This window comes from Daphnia carinata, chromosome 8 (genome assembly GCF_022539665.2).
Source record: "Daphnia carinata strain CSIRO-1 chromosome 8, CSIRO_AGI_Dcar_HiC_V3, whole genome shotgun sequence".
NCBI lineage: Eukaryota > Metazoa > Arthropoda > Branchiopoda > Diplostraca > Daphniidae > Daphnia > Daphnia carinata.
Genome location: NC_081338.1, coordinates 8015387 through 8028063, shown reverse-complemented (window position 1 = coordinate 8028063; position 12677 = coordinate 8015387). Strand labels below are relative to the sequence as shown.

Genomic DNA, 12677 nt, shown 5'->3' with positions numbered 1-12677 from the left:
TATGTTTCGTCTGCTTCAAACCCCACGTTTCTAGCACTACACAATACACGTCCATTTCTTGTCTCGTGAATATGTGACCTCCGATCCAAGAAAAGCGTCCTACTGATCTCGCCTACTTATACTCCTAGGTATCTCTATTCACAATTGACGTGTTGTACAAGTCCGTGTTCTAAGCCACATTTCTTGTCCATAGTCAAAGTTCTTGTTGTTGTGTGTCGAAACGAAACATTCTGGCCATGATCCCTGATTTGTCCGAACCACTAGGTAACAATGTTGTTCCACTCCTTTCCAAGTTCTGGCTATATTAATACCCATATTAGTAGGTTCTCACCCAAGACTTATATCCTGTATGTGTGTATGAGTGGTCATCTAGCCTGTCAGCCCGTCAGCCTATCAGGTACTCTAAGTGATACCTAAATTGTCACATCTTTACTAAAGCCTATTCGTCTAGGCACCATATTCAAAACACACAATACAATTCCTCTCCGCTAAGAGTTTCTATTCCTGGTGAATTCGACAGCAGTCTGAGAAACTGCCCCATACTAATTTTATTCGAGGAAACAACAATGATTCGTTCAATAATTACAAACCAATTGCCAACTCGTAAAGCCTTTGGCAACCCTGGAAGTATTAAAGATACAATATATTTATACTCACCAACTGAGAATAGCGTTGGCAAGTGGTGTGGACAGTGGTGGTTTACAGTTTCCGTGTGAAAACCTAGCTTTTCTAATTAATTTATAGGACACTTTCTTCGATCTTGCATGGTCAGTAAGTGTGGTTCATAACCTCCGCCAAAGAATGAATGAGCTAAGAGAAAGAAACCAAACGAAACACGGCTTTGTCTTTTTATTTTTTTCAAAGCTCGCATCAAAACAACTTCGCGAGGAAATGCAATAGAAAAATGATGAAAGTGGAAAGATTTATCTACGTCCTGGAATAAATGGAATGACAAACGTTTTAGCAGTAATTGTAGGTATTTTTTCGTTATTTTCTATCCTTTCTAAGCTGGTAAATAGATTATTTTTTCCTTTTCAGTAACCACTGAAAAGGAAAAAAATCAAATTAAAGGAAAAACCACTTGCGTCGATTGAGATATCTCGTTCTGTCGAGTTGCTGCAAGTAGCAAGGAAACAACTGGAAGATAAATATCGAAAAAAATCAACTAATGGGCGATGACTCAAAAGCAACTATTTTCAAGAAAATTGCAAAAAAGACGGAAGCAAAAAGCCGTGGCACTAAAAAAACATTCCAGACTGTCTCAAGAAGCGAAAATATAAAGACATCTGCTCACATTTGCAAATCTGTTTTACTCATCTTAATAAAGCCTTTCAAAAGTTTAGGATACCATCAAGATCAACCACTGCATTTTAAGTACAAGTTATAATTATGGCCGCTGCTTTATTCGAACCTTCTGGCTAAGCTTTTTATACAAACATGAAAATTTGAATAAAATAATGTTTCCTTGCGAAAACATAGTTTTGTATTCACTATGTAATGCTAATATTATTAAAACAACTAAGTCTAGGTAACAACAAAATGAAATTAGTACAGAAACTCATTTTTCTACTGATTTGGTTCTAATATATATTTGAACTACATACGGAATATGCATGCATTTCCTATATCTTTCATATACCGTATTTAAGAGGTACTATCGTACTGAAAAATGCTTTTGTAACTAGTATTAATAATATTTTCTTTAAAAAAATGGCTCTGGAAGCCGTTAAGATCGCGCATTCATGGTCAGATGATTCCCGTATGAAATCTGCGTTTTCATTCACAATGCGCAGACGGAAAACTCAGCTGAAAGGCTGGAAATCTCCAGCGGGTTTCACTTGCTAGGGATGAAATGAATACTACATTTCACTGACTTTTCAGTGGCACCGCGTTGAGCAATCCTTTGAAATTTTAATCATAAATTCTTCCCAAATAGGATCCCCTTATTCATCTCCGCTTTATCATTCGTCTCCACATGATTCAAGTTTAATCCGTATTAATGATTCATAACTGATTCATAAACCGTAAGAGACTGAAGTCTGATGCAATAATAGTACCGGCTTCTGCACGACTTTTATTTTTTTTTTTGGAAAGTCATATGGCTCTGAAGAAGACAACTGGTTACCAGGTCTGTCTTCAGATGATGAGCTTGGGTTGCCTTTTAGTCCCCACCTTCTTGTTTATCTTTTGTTTTTTGGGCTTGGTTTGTGAATGCCATTTTCGTGTGTTCCTCCAGGATAATTTTGTTGTGATATTTCTTATAGGTGGCTGTTTGCTCTGCGATTGATAGTGTGTTGTTACACCTATTTTGGGCTTCTTCTGGAGAGCTTTCAAGGGAGGCTATAGAGTATGCTCTCTCATTTCCCGGGATGCCGACGTGACTCGGGATCCAGGAGATCGTTGTCCAAGTGCCTGAGCTTTTTAAATTTATAGCTAATTGTGTGATGTCTTGTAATATAGGATGTTTCCCTTCTTCAGGGAATTCCAGAGCTTTAGAACTTTTGTTTTTTTACTTTGCTTATTTGTAAGTAGTCTAGGGTAATAGGCGTTTTTGTCCAAGGTGGAAGATCATACCGTTGGTTATGCTGATTTTCTCCTTCTTGGAATAGCTTGAGGTTTCCCATGATTGTGTGGAATGTTGCCATGTATAGCGCCGGCGTGTTAAGGTTTTTCCAGCTTATGGGGTTCCTTCTGAGGCTGTAGCACTGTTGGAACATAGGGTGGTTTGGTTGTGTTTCCACTCTGATTAGGTTCCTTCCGGGCAGCTATATTTTCCTTGTTGAAATTGGTTGAAGGTCCAGTTCTAGCAGCATTTCTTTTATTGGAGTAGACTGAGGAGCATCTAGAATAATCCTCATTGTACTGTTTTGAGTGGCTTCAAGTTTTTGTTGTCTATTTTTACCTGACCTGCCGAACACCATGATGCCGTAATCTATTCTGCTTCGCGAATTCTGCTTCGAGAATTTGAATCTCCATTTCTTGCTCCATGCTGTAACCCTGTCTAGGTATGGTGTTAATTTGTCTTCCGCCTCTCGTCCATCTTTGGCATATGTATGGCATTCTATGTCATCGGCAAACAGTAAAGTTTGACCTGGTTCCGCTATTATGGGGAAATCATCCAACATAATTGAAAATAGTAGAGGGCTAAGTGGCGATCCTTGTGGTACTTTGAGGTACTTTGAGTTCCCGGTCCTCTGAGGTTGTATGTCCGATCCTTACGTTATAACTGCTATCGCTAAGCAGATTTCTCAACCAGCTGAGGATTTTCCCAGTGATACCTTTCTTGCTTAACTTATATAGCAAGCCTTAGATACAAGTAGTGTCGAAAGCTTTTGATATATCTAGGAAAACTGCGTATGCGTTTGTGGCACTTATATTATTGAATCTTTTTCTGATGACGTATTCCAGTCCAATGATATTATCCATAGTGCTCCTTCCTTTTTGAAAGCCAGCTTGTGTGTTCAACCTCAACCTCTTCCTTTCTAGTAACCATACTCTTTTTCTGTTGACAATTCGCTCCATGATTTTTCCTAGACACGAAGTCAATGAGATTGGTCGATAGGATTCTAGGAATTCAGCAAGCTTCTCAGGTTTCCTGATAGGGATAACAGTTGCTTTCTTCCAATCTTGTGGAACAAAGGCTGTTTGTAACATGTTGTTTAGGAGATGCAGTAGATGTATCTTGTTGTCATAAGATAGATTTTTTAACATCATGTTGTGCTCTCTATCCTGGCCCATGGCATTGCTTTTTAGGTTGCTCATTCAATATCTTAGCTCCCTTTCGGTAATTTCTGAATTTAGGTCGTTCGGTTCTTTATCTTCCATTTGCCTTTTAATTTGTTGTTCCAGTCTAGGATTATCGGGGTCGGTTTCACAACTGTGATCATATTGTTGAGCCAATATATTAGCTTTTTCTTTTTGGTCAGTGGTTAACTGATTCGTTATTGGGTTTCTAAGGGCTGAGGCACATAGATCAGGCGGAGATGCTCCTTTCATCCACGCTTTTGTAAATGCACAAGTTTTGGTTGGTGAGCTTTTTGGGTCTAGGCTGTTAATGTGTTTGTTGAGAGCTTCTTTTTTTGCTTCGATGATAATTTTCTCTTTTTCGCTGTCCTTTTTCTTCCATGATATTCTATTGGATTCGCAGTTAATCCCACCTCTTCTTGGGTCACAAGCATTCCTTGCTCTACGAGCTAGGGCAACTGCCATTTTACATTTCTCATTCCACCAACTTCTTGCTGGTTCTGCTTTGCTATCTTTAGTAGTGTTACGGTCTAGCCGTAAGTTCTACTAAGGAAAGAAAAGGGCCGCGTTATAAGCTGAACTACAGATGTATTTACCGCGAGGGGTAGCCAGATTTTACTCAGAGCTCCCTCTTAGATTCTCCAAAGGACCTTGGGCACACACATATACACACACTGATACACGTATATAAAGCACTTATCGGTCACACTGCGTGCATCAAAGAAGAAAAGGACCACTTTCTCAGTCTACTGCCGAGATTCCACTGCCCCGCGACGCCGTCTCACCTTTTCGACAGGGCAAGGAAGAATGGGTTTTTAGGGGTGAGGAGTACTCCATCTGGCGCTGCTTCAATAAAGCTGGCGCGGTACAAGTCTAGTTATGGCGGGAATAGCAGCACATAACAGTAGTGCTTTTTAGCTTGATGTTGCAGTTTTGGTTTGCTGCCATAATGGCATTGTAGAAAATTTGGTATTTTTGGGAAGGGTTATCCGTTTCATAGAACTCGGTTGAGTTTATAGTATTTCTTACACTTGCGTTTCATTTTTTCCTGTCTGCTTCTTTGAAGTTCCAGCTCGGTTCCAGTCCAGGTCGTCCGGCGAGTTTTGTTGGTTTGGTTTTAAGGTTAATGTGTATAGGAAAGTGGTCGCTGCCAATGTATGATCCTCTTTTGATTTCCGTATTGGCTGCTAAATGTGGGGACATGAGTGCCAGGTCTATGGTTGTGCATTTAAATGTTCTGGGGCATTGTGTTGTACCGATATTTGAGGGTGTCGCTAACACAAGATTATTTTCTTTTTCTAGTAGGTTTGCAACTGCTTTTCCGCTACTGTTTGGGTGGATACAGTTGGACTCCCATTCATTATGCCTTGCGTTGAAGTCGCCACATATGATGTTGTTGCTGTCCGGTCTGTATAGTTGGGCTAGTTCATCTTCTTCGCATGGTTGGCCGTTTGGTATGTATATTGAGATTACTTCTATCATTTCCTTTTGATCATTTCTTTCAGTTGCTATCGATACTACTACTGTTTCTGTTGTTTGCAGGTCTGGTACACGTAGTACTGTTTGAATTTAACCGTGAAAGCGTCTTTCCAGAAGGTTTCGGACAAGGTAACTATGTGTGGTTTGTATGAGTGCTGGTGTGCTTTAAATTCAACTAAATTTGATTTTGTTAGGCTTCTTGCGTTTTATTGGATTAGGCTAAACATTTCCTTGATGAGGTTTGCTATCCTGAGCTGCTTTTAGTTTTCTTGTTAGCTAGGTCAAGTCCATCGTTTTTTTACTTCTAGTTAATACCATTCTCGTATTTGATGTTGTTTGCTTCGGCCCAGTACACGTATTTGTTTGCCCGTTTGAAACATGTTCCTCTAATCGTTCTACTTCCATTTCTCCTGCTTCCAAATTTGGGAGGAGTTTGGTTAGTAGGAGACACAGCTTGTCGAGCTTTAAGTTGGATGCTAGCTGTCCGTTTTCCAGCGTACTAAGTGTATTTTCAACTTTGCTAACTGTCTAGTACAGCATTGCTACTTTTGTCTCTAGTACTTGTAGCTTAGAGAGTTCCGATCTGATTTGCTTGAGTTCTGTTTGCATAGCTTCTATTTTGCCATTCATGATTTCTGTTTCCGGATCAACCTCTGGTGTATGCGCATTTTCTCGCAGTACCTCACTGTAGGTATGTCGGTTTGTTTGCGTTTGCGAAGGATGTATCTCATCCTTTCTTGTTTTCTCTGTTGATTTCTCTCTCATTGCCTGTTTCTTCCTTTGTAACTTTGGGCAGCTTGACGAACTTTCTGGGTGTTCTCCATTGCAGTTTATGCAATGAGATGGAGCTGTGCAGTTTAGCATATCTTCGTGTTTATTCCCGGAATTGTTGCAGCGTACCTCGTCTCTACAGTTACTGGTATGTCCGAGTCGTTGGTACGTTTTTGTGCATCTTGACGGACCTGGGATATATGGTCTAATTCCAAATACAATTCCATTTAGGAGGATCTCATTCGGAGCGCCGCCGTCAAATTCGATGGCTACTGTAGGTGTTGGTAATCTTCTTGAGTCTCTGTCGACTATGAATCGGTAAACCGAGTTCACTTTGTATCCATAGTTTTTAAGTGCGTGGAATATTTCCTCGTTTGTATCACCTGTGGGGACCTGATGAATGGGGACTCAGACGTATTTGCTGATTTGGGTAGCGTGCAGTTGACCATAATTGTTTCGTTTAGAGGATATTTTTCGTCTAAAAGTAGTATCTGCTGTTATTTAGTCATTGGTCTTATGAACAGGTTCCCTCCTGGAGATATAGTCACTCCGCCTTTTTGAAATACACCAATCTTTGATTCTAATTCTTCGATTATTTGTATTATTTCAATGGTCTTCATTTGTTTGAAAGATTTTCCATCTTCTCGTTTGTTGAAAATTGGTGCTAGGTTGGATTCTGTGTTGTTCGACGCCATATGGGGTTTGGGGGCGTCGTTTCTGGGGACGGGTATTGTACTTTGTATTGTACTTTATGAAGGGGAGGGGTTGAATGGGATTCGCGCAATTTTTTTTCCCTTCTCTATTTCTTGTAGAGACACTTTCAACACGTCTGTATCGTAGCGTTTCTTCTCAGAAACCCTTCTGCACGACTCAATAACTGAATGGTACTTTATCCAAGCACTCGATGACAGAGCCACCTATCGTCAAATTATTGGATTATTAAAATTTATGTTTTCAGTTTAGCTGACAAAGCCGTATACAACATGGTTATGCTGTGCATAACAGACCTAGAGTCTCGCGATCATCATTCATACTAAAAAGAAAATGAGCTTCCATAACAGGTTTTCCCTTTTTCACACGAACTCTGGAAAAATTTCAATATTGTTTTCATTGTTTCCCATTTGAATTACCTTGCCGCCCATATTTTTGTATCGAGTCACTAAACCAATGTACATTTTCGCCTAAAATGGTCAAATTAAGTTGCAGAAAATATTTTTTTGCCTCTGCCCATACCAGCTGAAACTTTCTCCAAGTTGCTTGCTCAAGAAGCGCCGCGTGATGAGCCGGACTATGGTTTTTGGTTCATGGCATCACTCCTGATCAAATGATTGTTCTAAAAAATTTAATGCCAATCATTAGTACATGAATACGCTTTTAATAACGTTAAAGAACATATTAAGCATTTTTAACCCATAGCTTGTTGAGGTCATCGTATAGATTTTTCATCCTCCATTTTAATGACACATTATTTTTCGACGAAAGTTTTGTCCTAGCAAAACTACGATTGTCGAACGTTTCTTTCGCCTCCCTGATGCCCCTTCTTCTTCTTTCCCTTTCCGAATATGTATTTAAAATTTTTTCCCATTTCTCTATCTTCTTTCATTCCGTTTTGCTTTTTCGTATTGTAACGAGCTGTGAACGTTTGCCACTTCGGCAAACTTGAAGAATGGGAAGGCTGGTCAACCCCCTTGTGCATCAAAATCAAATTGTGCTGCTATTGTCTATAACTGAATCCGGATTCATTCCCTATTTCATTAGAGGAATATTTCAACGTCAATTTAGCAGTGCTCTTTAGTTGCCCGGCCTGCCGCTGTTACGGCTTTCATTGAAAGGTACAGCATACTAGAGGCAGAAGCCGATCATGCTCCAGCAACAGACAGAGATTCTGATGACAGAAACGATGCCAACTTAAAAGATCTATGTGATGACTCCGTTTAGCATTAACCCGCAGTAGCCACCCAGCGGCCAAGGTAAACGGTAGTTGTTGTAGTGTGCTCACACACCCGGTAGGGGAGCTGAGCAGAGAGAGGAACTAAGAATACAAGCGCAGTTGACCAAGACACTTCAAGGCTATAACATGGTGTCAGAAGTGGGATCGTCTCCCGCCTTTTAAAACAAAGAGACCACGTGTGAACCACGCTGCCTCCAAAATCGTCATGGCTTCCTCACTCAAAGCCCCAGAGCCGTTTTCGTTTTCGGCTAGTGATTTGGCCACACAGTGGGCAGTGTGGCGTCGACAGTTCCAGTGGTTTTTGATAGCCACAAGAAAAGAAGAAGATGACGAAGAGGTATTGGTTGGTGTCCTTCTCACGCTTCTTGGCATTGAGGGTCTCAAAGTGTACGACACGTTTACGTTCGCAACAGAGGGAGATTCTAAGAAAATTGAGCCGGTGCTAAACAAGTTTGACGGTTATTTTGAACCACGCCGCAGTGAGGTATTCGAACGTTTCAAGTTTTTGCGTCGTCATCAACAACAGGGAGAGTCGTTCGACACTTGGCTGGTTGACCTGCGAGCATTAATAAAAAACTGTAATTATGGAGACGCCTCCTCTGCAATCTTACGTGATCAAATAGTGCTTGGTGTGGCTGACGGTAAAGTCCGCGAAAAGTTGTTGTTCGAGAAAGACCTGACCTTGGAAAAAGCGACTGAAATTACAAGAGCTTGTGAGTCGTCCAAGTCTCAATTGTCCCAAATCGAGGCTCAAAGTACTGAGGCTGAGAAGACACATAGTTTGGATCATAGAAAAGCCCGCAGGCAAGAGAACCGTTCAGGCACAGGTGGCCAAAAAGATGAAAATAAAAAAGCACAGTGTCCCAACTGCGGGCGCCAGCACGGTCATAATAATTGTCGTGCCGTCAATGTCACCTGTTTCCAGTGCGGTTCAGTGGGACATTACGCAAGTTGTTGCAGCAGCAACCGGCGTCCACCAAACCGCGATCGGCGCGAATCAGCCCACCCTCGCCCGTCCAGATATCCACCACGTGATGGAAGAGTACACACTGTTGACGATGAGTATGACTATCTTCCTCAACGTTTTGAGACCGGTTTCAACTTTGATGAAGACTACGTAGTTCAAGCGCTGGAAACGAATGGGAGTGATAAAGAGTGGTTTGAAAACATTTCAGTAGATGGCGTGATGGTTAAGTTCAAACTTGACTCTGGAGCCAGTTGCGACCTCCTGCCGTATGAGCTGTTCAAGTGTGTCCCTCGAAGCCTTCGCCGTCTTCAGCCGGGGCCAAAAGTTCGAAGTTACGGAGCAAAGGGTGGATATTTGTCGGTTGTTGGGGTCTACTGCACGGAAATTTGCCACAAGAACAAGGTTAACAAAGTAAGCTTCGTAGTGGTGGATGAGCCGGGACAGCCTGCCATACTGGGACTTCGCACATGCGAGCGGCTGAACCTCATCCACAGAGTGCATGTGATAAAGCCGTTGCCTGTTGATAAGTGTCCTACAATAGTGTTTGAGTTTAGTGACGTTTTTAGTAACCAGTTGGGAAGGCTGCCAGTAGCGCACGACATCAAGCTCATCACGGGAGAAGGTAGGATCCAGCCAACAGTTTCTGCAGCAAGCCGCCTGCCGTTCAAGTTAGAGAAGACAGTGTTCAACAAGCTTGACGAGATGGTCAAAAATCACATAATTACACCTGTTACGGAGCCGACTGAGTGGGTAAGCAGAATGGTGGTTGTCGGAAAGCCAAATGGAGACGTCCGGGTGTGCTTGGATCCGTCTGCCCTCAACAAAGCGATCCAAAGACAACACTTCACGGTGCCCACAGCCGAACAGCTCTTTGCGAAAATCGGAAACGCCAAGTACTTCTGTAGTCTTGATGCGGCGTCGGGTTTCTATCAAATACCGCTAACAGAAGAAGCGTCTTACCTCTGCACCATGGCAACACCAAGGGGCCGGTACAGGTTCCTCAGAATGCCTTTCGGAATCAAGTCTGCACCAGAAGTTTATATAGAAACAATGGCTAGTTTGTTTGGTGATTTGAAGGGTGCGCTTATTTATTTCGACGATTTTCTAGTAGTAGGAGAAACACTCCAAGAAGTGGAAGTTAACCTTAGACAAGTGCTCGTTCGCTGCAGAAAGCATAACCTAAAGCTGCAACTGTCAAAGTGCCGGTTCTTCGAAAAAGAACTCCCCTGGCTAGGACACGTAATAACGGAAGGGGCACTAAAAGTGGACCCAGAAAAAGTTAAAGCTATCGTAAACATGCCGGAGCCCGAAGACAAAAAGGGCCTCGTCCGCCTGCTGGGTATGGTTACTTATCTCGACAAGTTTTGTCAGAACCTTGCTAGCCTCACCCGTCCACTTAGGGATCTGTTAAAAGATGACACAGCCTGGACTTGGGAAGAGCCACAGAAGGCGGTCATGAAGAAGATTAAGACTGCGGTGACCACGCTTCCAGTGTTACGTCTGTTCGACCCGTCGAAGCCAGTGGTGGTCTCAGCTGACGCCTCGTCTATAGGAATCGGGGCTGTATTGTTGCAGGATGGCCAACCGGTAGCATACGCGTCCACCTCTCTTACGCCTACACAAAAGAGATATTTTCAAATTGAAAAGGAGCTGTTGGCGGTCCAGTTTGGGCTTATGCGCTTTCGGCAGTACGTGTTTGGACAGCCCGTAGTAGTGGAAACGGACCACAACCCGTTAATTGGTCTGTTGGAAAAGCCAATAGCCGCCAGTTCTCCCAGAATCCAGCGCATGAGACTACAACTCCAGCGGTTCGATTTTAGCCTCCGGTATAAGCCGGGAAAAGAGTTATTCGTTGCTGATGCTCTAAGCAGGGCCCCTGTGCCCAATCAGTATCAAGATGATGTCACCCAATTGTGTGAAGAACAAGTGTTCTTCGTGTTACATCAGATAGCCCCGGCAGCTGACACACGCGCTCGATACGCAGAAGCAACGGCGGAGGACCCAACGTTACAGCTAGTAAAGAAACTAACCTTAAAAGGATGGCCAGACCATAAAAGCCAATGCCCGGTTCCTGCAAAACCTTACTGGACAGTGAAACATGATATTGCTGAGGTGGACGGGTTGCTCCTGTATAAAGAGCGCTTAATAGTTCCCACGTCACTACGGCAGGAGGTGCTAAAAGGCATTCACAGTGGCCATTTCGGCGAAACTAAGTGTGTGTTGAGAGCCAGATCGGCGATTTATTGGCCGGGATGTGAGGATCAAGTCAAAAATGTCGTAGCGAGCTGCAACATCTGTCAGTCAAATCGAACCCGCAACCCGTCACAGCCGCTATACCCCGTAGAACTGCCTGTATACCCATTTCAGTTCGTATCGGCTGATATCTTCAAGTTCCAGGGACGGTCATATTTGTTGACGGTAGATGCCTACAGCAAGTGGCCGTGTGCAGCTCAGGTAAAAGATCTGTCAGCGGCGGCAACAGTTATGGAGCTTGACAGAATATTCGCCGATTTTGGGTCACCAGAAGTCATCAAAACAGACAATGGGACCCACTTCGCAAACGCTGAGATGAGGGCATTTTGCGCTCGACATAACTGCCGCCTCGTAACGTCGAGTCCAGAGTACCCCCGCTCCAATGGCCTGCCGGAACGTCATATCCAAACTGTCAAAAGGACACTTCTGAAGATGCTTCAAGAAGAGAGAACGCTGTCTGAAGCTTTGGCGGCAATTCGCTCAACTCCACTGTCAGAGTCCCTTCCGTCGCCAGCGGTGCTGTTGCAAAGCCGAAATTTGCGCGGTGCTCTGCCGTTCTTACGGCCCAAACTTCAACCGGCAGCAGTCCCAGCAACCAGAGTGGTTCAGCAGCTGCAGAAAAAGCAAGCGGAAGCGTCGTTCTTCCATAGGTATGTCCCAGATATTCGGTGTTCATCACTGCGTGTAGGCCAGTACGTGCGAGTACTAGTCTCAGGTATCTGGCTAAGAGGCGTGGTAACGGAAGTCTGCCCAGAGCCAAACTCATACCTGGTCAAAACGAGTGATGGACGTTCCTTCAGGCGCAACAGGAGCGCAATTAACGTCGACAAGTTGCCACCAGTAGTACGCCGCATAGCCGACCGTCCTGGTCAGCAAGTCAGCTCCCCTTGGCGAGATCTGTTGGACGTTCCTAAACGCCGAGTTCTAACACCACAAGGGCCCGCTGGTCGAGTGGTCGCCGAGGAGCCCCGCCAACGAGAACCTAAGCTGGCCAACCAGGTAACACCGACCGTCACCCAACAACAACAACGCTCAACAGGCCGTAGAACCAGCTGGTCGGCAGCAGAGGCTGGTACAGTTTCAAACTCGGTCGGGAAAAGTATATTCTAAACAAAACTGAGTCCAATGCATATTAACCTATCTCTCTCTCGCTCTCCTGTTCCGGTCGCCAGTCTAACTCGTTGTCAGTGTTATCATGTTCATTGTCGTAGTGCTGCCTCGTTTATGTCAATTCGTTTCTCATTGTTACTCTCGTCTGTGTTGTCGCATTGTGGATGTGAAAAAGGGAGATGTTGTAGTGTGCTCACACACCCGGTAGGGGAGCTGAGCAGAGAGAGGAACTAAGAATACAAGCGCAGTTGACCAAGACACTTCAAGGCTATAACAGTAGTCATTGCAGGAGATCCCACCTAACACGGGAAGGCAGGCAGCTAAGGGCAAATACAAATGTCACACGCAACTTCAACGTTTGTCTCACTTACCTCGCTACTATTCGGCTCCGCCCGCCATAGG

General features: G+C 43.7%; 1 protein-coding gene across 1 annotated transcript; it reads left to right on the top strand.

Annotated features, from left to right (window-relative positions):
- The first annotated feature begins 8150 nt into the window (after window positions 1-8150).
- On the top strand, window positions 8151-12275 carry LOC130700503 (uncharacterized protein K02A2.6-like). Its single transcript, XM_057522554.1, has one exon. The coding sequence runs from the start codon at window positions 8151-8153 to the stop codon at window positions 12273-12275; it is 4125 nt and encodes a 1374-aa protein (XP_057378537.1).
- The last annotated feature ends 402 nt before the right edge of the window (window positions 12276-12677 follow it).